Raw genomic sequence first — 15,009 nt, 5'->3', positions numbered from 1 at the left:
TGCGAATATTCAGATTACATAGATCAAAGATAGCTTGGGTATGTTTATATGTGCTGCAGTCACACCTCTGCTGCGTGGACGTTTACTGAAAAGTCTTCTCAGGGGCTCAGCCTGGAGGCAGTGTTATCACACTAATAAGAATTTACAACACTTTTTCCAAACAAGTGGATTTAAAAAAAACCCCACTTACATTTCCAAAAAGGTAATTCAACTACTATTTCAAACATGAACTTCACAATCCAAACACTCCACTTCATAAAAAAATAGGTGATCATTTTTAATGATTTTTATATAAAAAGAAAAATAATTTTATGATACAATTTGATATTCTACTTTGTACAAATTTTTGCTCACACATAGTATATTTGTTCACAAACAGTCCTAGTCGGATTTACAGATTTATGCAAGGCTTACATACGACCCTGAAGATCAACAGAACTTCTGATGGTGTATCCTGTTGAGAGTGTATAATTAAGACTAACTTCCAAGTGCCAATCAACACAGGTGGCTTAGTTCTAGCATAAACAAAGACTTGTATCTAATCTTTTAGCTTAACATTTTTGACCGATTACAAAGAAAGGCCTTAACTCCAATGTATCAGAGGTCTTGGTAGTTTTTTCATAGAGCCTTTTCAGGGAAAGCAACATGGCATCCTACTCAAAGGGATTATTTTGCTTATACACATTTGAAGTGATATTTGTAATATTCCTTAAAGAATGAATATTCTGCTCAGAAAACTGAACTGTGCTAAGACATCACCCCAAAACTCTCATTAGTGAGGAACCTATCTAGAAAAAATGAGTAAAGAATCAATCATTTAAAGCCAGCAAGTGCATGCTCACATGGTATAAACCTTGTTCTACAGACAATTTAGATTGATCAATTCAGTTACAGTCTAGTCTAGAGCTAACTGAAATGATGTACTGAACCAGTTTTAAGTCCCCAATGCTTCTTTAAAATTCCTATCAACAGTGACATACCAAGGTTGAAAATGGAGATTCATCCATTCCTCTCTCCTATAAAGAGCATCTAAAATGTCACATTTTGTAGCCTTTGAGAAACGTGTCTGAAAAGGTCAAGACGCCACAAAGTGCAGATTTGCTAACAGACAAATGTTTTCTAGTTTACACGCAATAAAAAAATGGAACAGAGGAGGTACTTGTACATTATAAAACCTTGAAAGAATGGTCTAAACTTTGGAGGAAGCTAGAATTCTCTGCATTTCACATTAAGTTTGGCTCAATGTACTTGTGCTAGAGGTCTGATCAGGCCTAATTTTTAGGCCCGAAGCAGAACCCATGAGGGTTGATTTGTTTTCCAACCTGACCCCATTCCACCCCTTCCCCATCAGCTGCATGCCCTGCTCTCGCCATCCGCCGCCTCTGCTGCGGTGTAGCGAGAGGTCCTGCCACTCCTTGGCAGGCACACTCACACTGGACTGCATTAAGGTGGTGGCATGTAGCCAACACCGCACCCAGGAGCAGTGGAGGAGAGCAGACCTGACCCCAGGAGGGTCCGGTTGTTTTCCCGCCTGACCTGGACCCGACACTTGTAGTTGGGTCCCGACCGGGTTGCAGGGCTCTAATTTGTGCCACATTTGAATATGCTTTTCAAATTCATGAACATGCAATGCTGGGCCCTTACACACAGTATGCTGGAGAGGTCAGCAGGAAAACACGTCGACAGTTAACTAAAATCATTGGAATTATTCATGTACAAAAAACGTACATGAACATGCATTTGGGAGGAAATGGGTACTTTAATGAATCCTTTCCAAATGAATGTATGCAATAAAAATGGAATTAACACCTGTGCATATAAAATACTTTAGATCCCTTCCATGGTGATACTTGTACTAAATTTTATAGGCCCCCTAATAAAATTCCTTGAGAGCTATGGAAATATGACATCACCCTTGTGACGATATAAGGAGCCATCTGATAAACAATATTTTATTTCTGGAGCTGTAAAAGCATTTACAGATTTCTTTTCAGGACTTGTAAATCATTGAAAGTATTGCAGACCATTCTGATCTGTAGGGATTTCAGAACTTTCTGCAAAAAAGGTACTAAATACCATTTTTCATGACATCATGGTAGCCCGTTTTTGCCCAAAAGTAACCAAAATGGGTACACAGTAGGAAAAAAGGGGCAAGCTTGAGCAGAAGATAGTTATAAAAAGGGGTCAGGGAGGGCAAGTGGGTTATAAATAGCAAATAACTGTATCATAGCAGCCTATGTCTAAAGACACTTAAAAGAGATACTTTAAAAGCTCTAGAAGATATCTGAATTCATGTAATTTGACATGGATAATACCAACCTCACAAGTAAATTGAATGTAATGTGTATAAACTAATATGAAATTTTATAGGCCATTGTTCTTAGGCGCTTTATTTGTACAGTTTCTCTTCATTCTTTTCCCTTTTCTGTCTTTATTTGGTAAGAATATAAGTTCATCCTTCTTTTCACCTTCTCGTAGATAAGTTAATGTTGAGAACCATCTTCCGGATTTTTTCTTCCTTCTTTAAAATATTAGCCTTTACAGTACAAATCTTGTCTTGCTGGTCTTTAATCAACTGTTCCAACTCAGCCAGCTCTGCTTTTAAGGGCTCCACAGCGCTGTCTGTGATGCTGAAAGAGACAAGCAGTACGCTACATTTTAGGGGAATATTACACTGTTTTGCATTATTTATGCCTCTGAGACAGTACATGAAATACTTGGAATTTGCAAAGAAGTTTTAAATCAAACCCACCCTTCCTGAAACAGACAGAATTAGTGAGACAGCTGAAGGGAAAATGAACACAGAAGTAGATTGTCGAAGAGCTACCCTCAGGGACGGCTCCAGGCACCAGCGCAGCAAGCAGGTGCTTGGGGCGGCCAAGGGAAAGGGGCGGCACGTCCGGCTCTTCGGCAGTGGGTCCCTCAGTCTCTCTCGGAAGGAAGGACCTGCCGCCGAATTGCCGCCGAAGAATGAAGCGGCGGCTGTACAGCTGCCGAAGTGCCACCGATCATGGCTCCCCCCCCCCCCCCCCCCGCCACTTGGGGCAGCAAAAACACTGGAGCTGGCCCTGGCTACCCTGATGTTTTACCACACGATTTACTGGCTAATGGTGGTTTCATATCTAAAACTGCTCTCCTGCTAAACTTTGTTTACTTTATGATTATTTCATCCTCCCAGCCCACCTTACCCTGTTTGTCTATTTCATCACCTCTTGCATCCTGTCTGACATGTAGAGGGAGAACTCTCTGAGGCTGGGATTGTGGTGCCTAGGCAAGGTGGCTCCAATCCTCGGCTGGGGTTCCTAGGCACTACAATACCAATAGTGCATAATGATCACCCCCCACACAATGAACTTCTCAGCGGGAGAAGCTGGTTTGCACAGACAAGGAGATGGGGAAGTTGAAGCTATGCCAGAGGCTCAGACATAGTTCAGTGACAAGAAAGGAAAGTTCTCCTGGCAAGGACTGACAGTCTTTCCACTGGCAGCTAACCTTGGAAAGGAAAGAACTCAGGCAGTTGGGGACCACATAGCCTCTTTGTAACCTCAGCCCAGAATGTTCAGTGCTACAAGGGGTCACTTGCACAGCTATAGACCCATTTCCGAGAAGGCTCCTGAAGTTCAGTGGCACCAGATTGCACGTACCATAAATGGGAATATGCTGCCATGAGGCTCAAAGAATTGTAAACTATTAGCTGCAAACCCGGGCAGGGATCGCACTGCAAAGGGACTTATAGATTCATAGATTCTAGGACTGGAAGGGACCTCGAGAGGTCATCGAGTCCAGTCCCCTGCCCGCATGGCAGGACCAAATACTGTCTAGACCATCCCTGATAGACATTTATCTAACCTACTCTTAAATATCTCCAGAGATGGAGATTCCACAACCTCCCTAGGCAATTTATTCCAGTGTTTAACCACCCTGACAGTTAGGAACTTTTTCCTAATGTCCAACCTAGACCTCCCTTGCTGCAGTTTAAGCCCATTGCTTCTTGTTCTATCCTCAGAGGCTAAGGTGAACAAGTTTTCTCCCTCCTCCTTATGACACCCTTTTAGATACCTGAAAACTGCTATCATGTCCCCTCTCAGTCTTCTCTTTTCCAAACTAAACAAACCCAATTCTTTCAGCCTTCCTTCATAGGTCATGTTCTCAAGACCTTTAATCATTCTTGTTGCTCTTCTCTGGACCCTTTCCAATTTTTCCACATCTTTCTTGAAATGCGGTGCCCAGAACTGGACACAATACTCCAGCTGAGGCCTAACCAGAGCAGAGTAGAGCGGAAGAATGACTTCTCGTGTCTTGCTCACAACACACCTGTTAATACATCCCAGAATCACGTTTGCTTTTTTTGCAACAGCATCACACTGTTGACTCATATTTAGCTTGTGGTCCACTATGATCCCTTTCTGCCGTACTCCTTCCTAGACAGTCTCTTCCCATTCTGTATGTGTGAAACTGATTTTTTCTTCCTAAGTGGAGCACTTTGCATTTGTCTTTGTTAAACTTCATCCTGTTTAACTCAGACCATTTCTCCAATTTGTCCAGATCATTTTGAATTATGACCCTGTCCTCCAAAGCAGTTGCAATCCCTCCCAGTTTGGTATCATCCGCAAACTTAATAATCGTACTTTCTATACCAATATCTAAGTCGTTAATGAAGATATTGAACAGAGCCGGTCCCAAAACAGACCCCTGCGGAACCCCACTCGTTATGCCTTTCCAGCAGGATTGGGAACCATTAATAACAACTCTCTGAGTACGGTTATCCAGCCAGTTATGCACCCACCTTATAGTAGCCCCATCTAAATTGTATTTGCCTAGTTTGTCGATAAGAATATCATGCGAGACCGTATCAAATGCCTTACTAAAGTCTAGGTATACCACATCCACAGCTTCTCCCTTATCCACAAGACTCGTTATCCTATCGAAGAAAGCTATCAGATTGGTTTGACATGATTTGTTCTTTACAAATCCATGCTGGCTGTTCCCTATCACCTTACCACCTTCCAAGTGTTTGCAGATGATTTCCTTAATTACTTGCTCCATTATCTTCCCTGGCACAGAAGTTAAACTAACTGGTCTGTAGTTTCCTGGGTTGTTTTTATTTCCCTTTTTATAGATGGGCTCTATATTTGCCCTTTTCCAGTCTTCTGGAATCTCTGCCGTCTCCCATGATTTTCCAAAGATAATAGCTAGAGGCTCAGATATCTCCTCTATTAGCTCCTTGAGTATTCTAGGATGCATTTCATCAGGCCCTGGTGACTTGCAGGCATCTAACTTTTCTAAGTGATTTTTAACTTGTTCTTTTTTTATTTTATCTGCTAAACCTACCCCCTTCCCATTAGCATTCACTAAGTTAGGCATTCCTTCAGACTTCTCGGTGAAGACCGAAACAAAGAAGTCATTAAGCATCTCTGCCATTTCCAAGTTTCCTGTTACTGTTTCTCCCTCTTCACTAAGCAGTGGGCCTACCCTGTCTTTGGTCTTCCTCTTGCTTCTAATGTATTGATAAAAAGTCTTCTTGTTCCCCTTTATTCCCTTAGCTAGTTTGAGCTCATTTTGTGCCTTTGCCTTTCTAATCTTGCCCCTGCATTCCTGTGTTGTTTGCCTATATTCATCCTTTGTAATCTGTCCTAGTTTCCATTTTTTATATGACTCCTTTTTATTTTTTAGATCATGCAAGATCTCGTGGTTAAGCCAAGGTGGTCTTTTGCCACATTTTCTATCTTTCCTAACCAGCGGAATAGCTTGCTTTTGGGCCCTTAATAGTGTCCCTTTGAAAAACTGCCAACTCTCCTCAGTTGTTTTTCCCCTCAGTCTTGATTCCCATGGGATCTTACCTATCAGCTCTCTGAGCTTACCAAAATCCGCCTTCCTGAAATCCATTGTCTCGATTTTGCTGTTCTCCCTTCTACCCTTCCTTAGAATTGCAAACTCTATGATTTCATGATCACTTTCACCCAAGCTGCCTTCTACTTTCAAATTCTCAACGAGTTCCTCCCTATTTGTTAAAATCAAGTCTAGAACAGCTTCACCTCTAGTAGCTTTTTCAACCTTCTGAAATAAAAAGTTGTCTGCAATGCAGTCCAAGAATTTGTTGGATAGTCTGTGCCCCGCTGTGTTATTTTCCCAACATATATCTGGATAGTTGAAGTCCCCCATCACCACCAAATCTTGGGCTTTGGATGATTTTGTTAGTTGTTTAAAAAAAGCCTCATCCATCTCTTCCACCTGGTTAGGTGGCCTGTAGTAGACTCCTAGCATGACATCACCCTTGTTTTTTGCCCCTTTTAGCCTAACCCAGAGACTCTCAACTCTTCCGTCTCCTATGTCCATCTCTACCTCAGTCCAAGTGTGTACATTTTTAATATATAAGGCAACACCTCCTCCCTTTTTCCCCTGTCTATCCTTCCTGAGCAAGCTGTATCCATCCACACCAACATTCCAATCATGTGTATTATCCCACCAAGTTTCAGTGATGCCAACAATGTCATAGTTGTATTTATTTATTAGCACTTCCAGTTCTTCCTGCTTATTACCCATACTTCTCGCATTTGTATATAGGCATCTAAGATACTGGTTTGATCTTTCCTCCCGGTTTTGTCCTGACCCTCCTTTCTCTCTGCCAATATAGCCCACACTCCCTCTCGTCTCCGACCCATCTCCCAGGTCTCCATGTTCCCCTCTTACCTGCGGGCTTTGCTCACCTGACTTCTCCATTACATGAATTGAGATGTTTTATTTTAAAACAAATATGCACCCTTCCTAAATGCTTGACTTAAGGTCCTACAGTTAAGGCAGTGCTGGACTGAAGTGCCTTGTAGCAGTTCAGAATTACACACGCACTCCCTGGAGTCATCATTTAGAAGTTCATATTTCATAACCTTTCAATTCTCCTTCCCTTCCACAAATCACAAAAAATTATCAATGAAAATTGCACTTGGATTTCCCCAATGGGACCCATTAATTGTCTTCCACAGAAGTAAAGAAAACAACACTGTGCATCCAAGTTATACTACATATGGGAAACATTGTCTTCTTCATGGCTGATACGGAGTAATTTTTTCCTGAAAGATGTGAACTGCCATAAAGTTATGATGATCTTATTAGGATTTCACAATGAATCTGGCAAAGAACATATTGTTGCAGAGTTTTCAATTTTTTATTTCTTCTTTATGTGCAAACTGAATGGCTATTACGAGGAGATGTTAGTCTCTCCATTGTTAAAGTAGAAGCCAGCAGGGTGGATTGATTTAAACAAACAATTTAAGTCACCAGTTTTAATCATGATTTAAATCAGCAAGCAGAAAACTTTGACTGAAATCTTCAATTTTAATTGTTTTGCATTTGTGCTTTTTATTTATTTTCCTAAAGAAAAAAGTTTATTCTCATTAGCTGGTAACCATTAAAACATGATGATTTACAACTAAATATAACCTATACACTAAATTTGGTGCTTCTTTTTGTTAACCAGGAGGATATACTATATTATATTTAAGCAATTTTACAGCTTAACTTACATTTATTAAAATTCCTAATTTCTACATTTTTATTATGCTAGGAAATGGGTAATGATGCATTTCTTATTTACTAGATGATTAATGTTTTACTTGTGATTTCTGTCAAGCTGTATTAGGATGGAAATTCAAATTCAATTTAAACTGCATGAAAACAGCATTATATATATATATAAAGCTATTTTAAATGCGCTGAATACATAAGAAAAAAGTTTATCAAAAAGTTTATTAGATCATGTTTTGCATTTAAAACTAATGGGTTTATTAATACTTTCTTTGTTTATCTGTAGTTAGCGAAATGAACTGATTGTTTCTAGTTACCATGTCCTTCAAAATTTTAGAACTAACAGATTTCATCCTCTCTCACCTAATTTTTATTCACAGATTGTGAGAGGAAAACAAACTTTCCTGCCTTTTCAATGCCCAATTGATTTCTTAACTTTGAATGAACCAGTCATTGAACTGAGCTAGCTGAATAAAGGGAAATGAAGAAAATATTCTCCCTTCACCCTCAGAAGAGGCTACCGCTGTCAAAAGCTGGTTTAGCATTTAGAATAATAGAATCAGAGGTACAGAGAGATGCCCTGGCATCCTCCATCTGGGGAGACAAACTGACAGTGGGTTTGGTCTTATGAAAAGAGGGTCTCAGACATCCTGGTTGAAAAATGTTGTGAGAAGGACTTTGGGTAAGCAATGCCTTATTAGAGAAGAGGGGATCTTGTTAATTATGTTTAGGCTCTAGAATGTGTGTTATGATTTTGTTTTACATGTAATCCTTTGTTTCCAATATTTGTTTGCTATCATGCGAATCCCTGTTCTTTGTTAAATGAATTTACGCTTGTTTTCTCTATAAACAAATCTAAGGGCTGTGTGTTAAGTGGAGCTGTGACCCAGCACATAACTCGTAAGCTTTGGTGTACTCTTCATTTAAGAACAGAGGATCTGGTAATTCTGGGAGTATGATTGGGGCTGGACACCACAGAGATGCTCGGAGGACTAGGGTGTTGGAGTGTATCTATAGCTAGCCTATAAAGGGATGGTGGAATCTGCATAGGCTGACAGGTGGGTGCTTGTGTTGCATGTAGCTGGTGGAGTCAGGGAGTGACCCCTGGCAGGCACAGACAAGGCTTCTGCAAGCTATGGACAGGTGGTAGCGATGTGCCTCAGGGTACCCCTGGGAGCATCACAATATGCACCAGTGTGAATTCCAAATGCTCTCCAGACAAGGAAGGCCACAATTTGCATCAGCTGAGTTTATCCCCAAACCTGGGTAAACTCCACTGGAGCAAATAGTAACTACCCTGGCCCACACTTGGGATATGCACCTGTGCAGCTATATCAGAAGGAGGCCACAGATTGCTGGAATCAGGGCTAATTTCCAGTGTCAGCCAGGTTGCAAGCAAGCTACTTCCCCTTACTTACTTGACATTCCATTATCCATTGGGCAATGAATAACCCAGTAGCTCCCCCAAGTGGATCGTTACACTGTATCACCAACAAGCTGGACTAGGTTCACTTTGTATTTCTCATTTCCTCTATGCTTGGATGCAATGCACTGCTTGGGCCTTTTATTGACTCTGTTACTTTTCACTTTATTTTAATTAATTTATTTTTAGGTGTAGAAAAATAAACAAGCTAACACTGGGGGGAAAAAAGCCACTCTCTTATGGGGAAGTGTAATTTTCATTTCAGCAAATTACAGGATCAAAATTAAACTGTGTGGGGGTGAGGGAGATTTTATTTTTTGGCTGAAACAACATTTCTTCATTGAATTACTTATTTTTTACTGAGATTAAAATACAAGAAGAGTAATAAACTACTTCTAATGGCTACTCTTACTTCAGTACTTCATAGTTATGGCAAATAGTTGATGCTCTGGAGACAGGGCTATGTTAATAAAAAGCTTCCCAGAGTAAACTGCATGTGACTTGTACGCTGTTCATCTGCCATTTTTTGGCCCCCAGCAGAGTGCTATGCCAAAGGCCTGCCTCTGCAAACAGTATCTGCAGAGCAACAGCACTTCCTTCTCAGTCCTCCCCTCGGTGCTCCTCCAAACCAGTGGTTTTTTGTTTTGGCTAGTGCCATTTGGAGTTCTAATATTTATCCGCCCCTCCTGATTTAGTTGGGGATTGGTCCTGCTTTGAACAGGGGGTTGGACCAGATGATCTCCTGAGGTCCCTTCCAACCCTGATATTCTAGAATCTGGTCCAATCCCCAACTAAATCATCCCAGCCAGGGCTTTGTCAAGCCTGACCTTAAAAACCTCTAAGGAAGGAGATTCCACCACCTCCCTAGGTAACCCATTCCAGTGCTTCACCACCCTCCTAGTGAAATAGTATTTCCTAATATCCAACCTAAACCTCCCCCACTGCAACTTGAGATCATTACTCCCTGTTCTGTCATCTGGTACCACTGAGAACAGTCTAGATCCATCCTCTTTGGAACCCCCTTTCAGGTAGGTGAAAGCAGCTATCAAATCCCCCCTCATTCTTCTCTTCTGCAGACTAAAGAATCCCAGTTCCCTCAGCCTCTCCTCATAAATCATGTGCTCCAGCCCCCTAATCATTTTTGTTGCCCTCCACTGGACTCTTTCCAATTTTTCCACATCCTTCTTGTAGCGTGGGGCCCAAAACTGGACACAGTACTCCAGATGAGGCCTCACCAATGCCAAATAGAGGGGAATGATCACATCCCTCAATCTGTTGGCAATGCCCCTACTTATACAGCCCAAAAGGCCATTAGCCTTCTTGGCAACAAGGGCACACTGTTGACTCATATCCAGTTTCTTGTCCACTGTAACCCCTAGGTCCTTTTCTGCAGAACTGCTGCCTAGCCACTTGGTCCCTAGTCTGTAGCAGTGCATGGGATTCTTCCTTCCGAAGTACAGGACTCTGCACTTGTCCTTGTTGAACTTCATCAAATTTCTTTTGGCCCAATCCTCTACTTTGTCTAGGTCTCTCTGTATCCCATTCCTACCCTCCAGCGTATCTACCACTCCTCCCAGTTTAGTGTCATCCGCAAACTTGCTGAGTTTGCAATCCATGCCATCCTCCAGATCATAACTGAAGATATTGAACAAAACCGGCCCCAGGACTGATCCTTGGGGCACTCCGCTTGATACTGGTTGCTAACTAGACATGGAGCCATTGATCACTATCCATTGAGCCCGACTATCTAGCCAGCTTTCTATCCACCTTATAGTCTATTCATCCAGCCCATACGTCTTCAGCTTACTGGCAAGAATACTGTGGGAGACCAGATCAAAAGCTTTGCTAAAGTCGAGGAATAACACGTCCACTGCTTTCCCCTCATCCACAGACCCAATTATCTCGTCATAGAAGGCAATTAGGTTAAGTCAGGCATGACTTGCCCTTGGTGACTCCATGCTGACTGTTCCTGATCACTTTCCTCTCCTCTAAGTACTTCAAAATTGATTCCTTGAGGACCTGTTCCATGATTTTTCCAGGGACTGAGGTGAGGCTGACTGGCCTGTAGTTCCCAGGATCCTCCTCCTTCCCTTTTTTAAAGATGGGTACTACATTAGCCTTTTTCCAGTCATCCGGGACCTCCCCCGATCGCCATGAGTTTTCAAACACAATGGCCAATGGCTCTGCAATCACATCCTCCAACTCCTTTAGCACCCTCGGATGCAGTGCATCTGGCTCCATGGACTTGTGCTCGTCCAGCTTTTCTAAATAATCCTGAACCACTTCTTTCTCCACAGAGGGCTGGTCACTTCCTCCCCATAGTGTGCTGCTCAGTGCAGTAGTCTGGGAGTTGACCTTGTTCATGAAGACAGAGGCAAAAAAAGCATTGAGTACATTAGCTTTTTCCACATCTTTTGTCACTAGGTTGCCTGCCCCATTCAGTAAGGGGCCCACACTTTCCCTGACCACCTTCTTTTTGCTAACATACCTGTAGAAACCCTTCTTGTTACTCTTAACATCCCTTGCTAGCTGCAACTCCAAGTGTGATTTGGCCTTCCTGAGTTCACTCCTGCATGCCTGAGCAATATTTTTATCCTCCTCCCTGGTCATTTGTGCAATCTTCCACTTCTTGTAAGCTTCTTTTTTGTGTTTAAGATCAGCAAGGATTTCACTGTTAAGCCAAGCTGGTTGCCTGCCATATTTACTATTCTTTCTACACACTGGGATGGTTTGTTCCTGCAACCTCAATAAGGATTCTTTAAAATACAGCCAGCTCTGTTCTCTTTGTATTCTGTGTTGTAATTGAAATCAATATATTTGAAAATGTAGAAAACATCCAAAAATATTTAAATAAATGGTATTCTACTATTGTTTAACAGTGCGATTAATCGTGCAATTAATTTTTTTAATTGCGTGACAGCCCTATTTAAAACATAAACCTGTTTAAAATTAAATTAGAAAATGTCTACCTATGTTAAGGCCTAAACTTATTGTCATCCATTAAAATCATTTAAATTAAATTTAAAAAATACTAAATAGTGCATGCTTTAAAGAAAGTTCCACCAGTTTTAGTGATTTGAGTTACTGGCTAAGCATCTGGAACCAGAGTTTTAACTTGCCAGCAAGTTAAAGTAGTATGGATCGGATGAATGGACTATAAGGTGGATAAGAAAGCTGGCTAGATCATCGGGCTCAACGGGTAGTGATCAATGGCACCATGTCTAGTTGGCAACCGGTATCAAGCAGAGTGCCCCAAGGGTCAGTCCTGGGGCTGGTTTTGTTCAATATCTTCATTAATGATCTGGAGGATGGCGTGGATTGCAAACTCAGCAAGTTTGCAGATGACACTAAACTGGGAGGAGTGGTAGATACGCTGGAGGGTAGGGATAGGATACAGAGGGACCTAGACAAATTAGAGGATTGGGCCAAAAGAAATCTGATGTGGTTCAACAAGGACAAGTGCAGAGTCCTGCACTTCGGAAGGAAGTGTTTCCTTGTTATTTATTAAGCGCAAAAGAAAATCCAGTTTTAATGTATGGTTGAGGTTTCAAGCTCAAGCAGACGAGTGAGGATTAGTGTGTTAGGGTTTTATAGTTGAAACTGCTCTGCAGACTTAACTGTTGTGGACACTACTACGAAGTACTCATTAAAATAACTGCTTTATAGACTTCTTATCCCAACATAACATCTAATTTACACCTGCCAGGGTTCCCCCGCCCACTCTGAACTCTGGGGTACAGATGTGGGGACCCACATGAAAGACTCCCTAAGCTTATATTCTACCAGCTTAGGTTAAAACTTCACCAAGGCACAAATTCCTTTCCTTGTTCTTGGACGGTATAGCTACCACCACCAAATGATTTACACAAAAATTCAGGGAAGAGTCACTTGGAATCCCTATCCCCCCAAAATATCCCCCCAAGCCCCTTCACCCCCTTTCCTGGGGAGGCTTGAGAATAATATACCAACCAACTGCCTTAGCAATGAGGGCACAGACCAGACCCTTTGTCTTCAGGACACTGAAAATCAATCAGGTTCTTAAAAGAAGAACTTTATTATAAAGAAAAAAGTAAAAGAATCACACCTGCAAAACCAGGATGGAAGGTAACTTTACAGGGTAATAAAAAGATTTAAAACAGAGGATTCCCCACTAGGCTCTTCTTCACAGTTAGAAAAACAGAAATAAAACTACCTCTGTAGCATAGGAAAATTCATACGCTAAAACAAAAGATAACCTAACGCATTTCCTTGCCTTACTTACAATGTCTGTAATTTTAGATGTATTATTCCAGGTATATTCTCAGGAGATGTTGTACCTGCTTGGCTTCTCCCTCCGTCCGGAGAGAGGAACAAACAAAGAACAACAAACAAATCCTTCCCCTCAGATTTGAAAGTATCTTCTTTCCATATTGATCCTTCTGGTCATGTGCCAGCTAGGTTATTGAACTGTTTAACCCCTTACAGGTAAGGCAATTCAGTACAGCTGCCAAGGAGGGATTTTATGCTACTCTTTCCTCTATATTTATGACAACACCACATAACATTTGTTTGCATTACGTGGATATCCATGTAGGCTCTTGGAAAGGGTTTGGAAAATGGTCAGTATTTCAGAGGTACCTCTATCTGCCATGTAACTCATTTAACATAATTTATTCACATAATAGAAGAGCTGAAAAGACTTTAAAATCTGGGTTAAACCAGAACCTTGTAGAATGCATGAAACTTTTGTTTAAAAAATAAAAAAAAATAAAAAAAAGGTAATTAAAATTGTAGAGACAGCAATTTGTAATTCAGCCTGTCCCAGGTGGCAAACCAGTCTTGTCCTGAGGACACTCTTCTTTAGCTATCCTTACCTCTGCTCCTTCTGGAGAGCCTCTGCATGCTGCTTGTTCTCATGCTGCCACATTTGCAGTTCGTTCTTCATGGAGTCCATGTCCTCCTGAATGTAGTCCATGATTTTCCCAAGAGGAAGTGCACTCCGACACAGTGTCTGAATAGATGCACGAAACTTCTCTATTTCTTTTGATACTAGGTCCTTCTCCTTTCTCCTGGCTGCTTCTGACAAAAGCGGCTTCTCCTAATTTAATTGAGTAAAAAAAACAACAACAAAAACACAGGGAAAACATGAAGTCAAGAAAGGCCCTGAACATTTTAAAGAGGTGAACTAAAAAGAATGTTAAAAACAGGAAGCTGTGCATTGTAAAGGGGATGTTTAAGACTGACTGCAATGAAGCTATAAAGCCAAAGCAGTATTCTAGAAGAGGTCAGCAATATCACCTCTTCATTGAAAAGTGCTGGTCACAGAACCATGTAGTAACAGTAGTAGCCACATTAAAACAGAATGATTTCAAGATCATTCAAGGCAAAAAAGTGCAAGTTAAATTACAAGTGCAAATTCACTTTTGGCAATGCATAGTTTACGTGACATCATACAAAGATGAAGCTCAACGGAAAAAAGAAGGCCTCATTTAATCTGAATCTTGAATCTATATGTAAAGAGGCAACATCTCTACTGCCCAAACTGAACTACTGAAGACACTATCCCCCCAGGATTCTCACTGTGGCAGAGCTCCCCTAATTCATAAAGATTTGTTTTGTAACCCTTGAGGGCAATGGTAACAGGGTGAGTACAAACCAGGCACCCCACTGCAGAGTGCAATTGTTGCCCAAACATTCCAATCTGTTCCTTCAACTGTGTGGGTGGCCATTTGCCCAGAAAGAAAAGCCCATTCAGAAGGATCAGTGGAATATCAAAAGCGTTTGAGAGAAAAATCTGTAAAAAGGCTAGTGTCGAATTCTGACAGGAGGTGAGTGAGATTCCTGCAAGATGGAATCTTCAGAATCCATGTGGCTAGTCTTCTCTTTAGCTAGGACCCTCTCACCACCAGCTTCTCATGGGGAGGGTGTTAAACAGTTTAAGCAGCGTTCTTGGGAAGGTTTCAGAGTAGCAGCCGTGTTAGTCTGTATCCGCAAAAAGAACAGGAGTACTTGTGGCACCTTAGAGACTAACAAATTTATTAGAGCATAAGCTTTCGTGGGCTACAACCCACTTCTTCGGATGCATA

The 15,009-nt window shown here is 41.4% G+C and overlaps 1 protein-coding gene across 4 annotated transcripts in view; it reads right to left on the bottom strand.

The window, feature by feature from the left end:
* Window positions 1-252: 252 nt before the first annotated feature.
* The window catches only part of TRAF3IP1 (TRAF3 interacting protein 1), a 129,796-nt gene continuing 115,039 nt past the window's right edge, over window positions 253-15,009 (bottom strand). For 2 of the 4 annotated variants that reach the window (XM_026653954.1, XM_026653956.1), the window contains 2 exons: window positions 13,798-14,021; window positions 253-2,630 (listed from right to left, as the gene is read on the bottom strand). In XM_026653954.1, the coding sequence (XP_026509739.1) occupies window positions 2,465-2,630; window positions 13,798-14,021 (390 nt within the window). In that variant the 3' untranslated portion in view covers window positions 253-2,464. The remainder of the gene's footprint in view (window positions 2,631-13,797; window positions 14,022-15,009) is intronic. The other 2 variants (XM_026653955.1, XM_026653957.1) reach the window with 1 other exon arrangement.

The sequence above is a fragment of the Terrapene carolina genome, unplaced genomic scaffold (genome assembly GCF_002925995.2).
Source record: "Terrapene carolina triunguis isolate 2854851 unplaced genomic scaffold, T_m_triunguis-2.0 Scaffold173, whole genome shotgun sequence".
Classification (NCBI taxonomy): domain Eukaryota; kingdom Metazoa; phylum Chordata; order Testudines; family Emydidae; genus Terrapene; species Terrapene triunguis.
The sequence above is the reverse complement of the archived record's forward strand: the minus strand, read 5'-3'. Positions and strand labels throughout refer to the sequence as shown.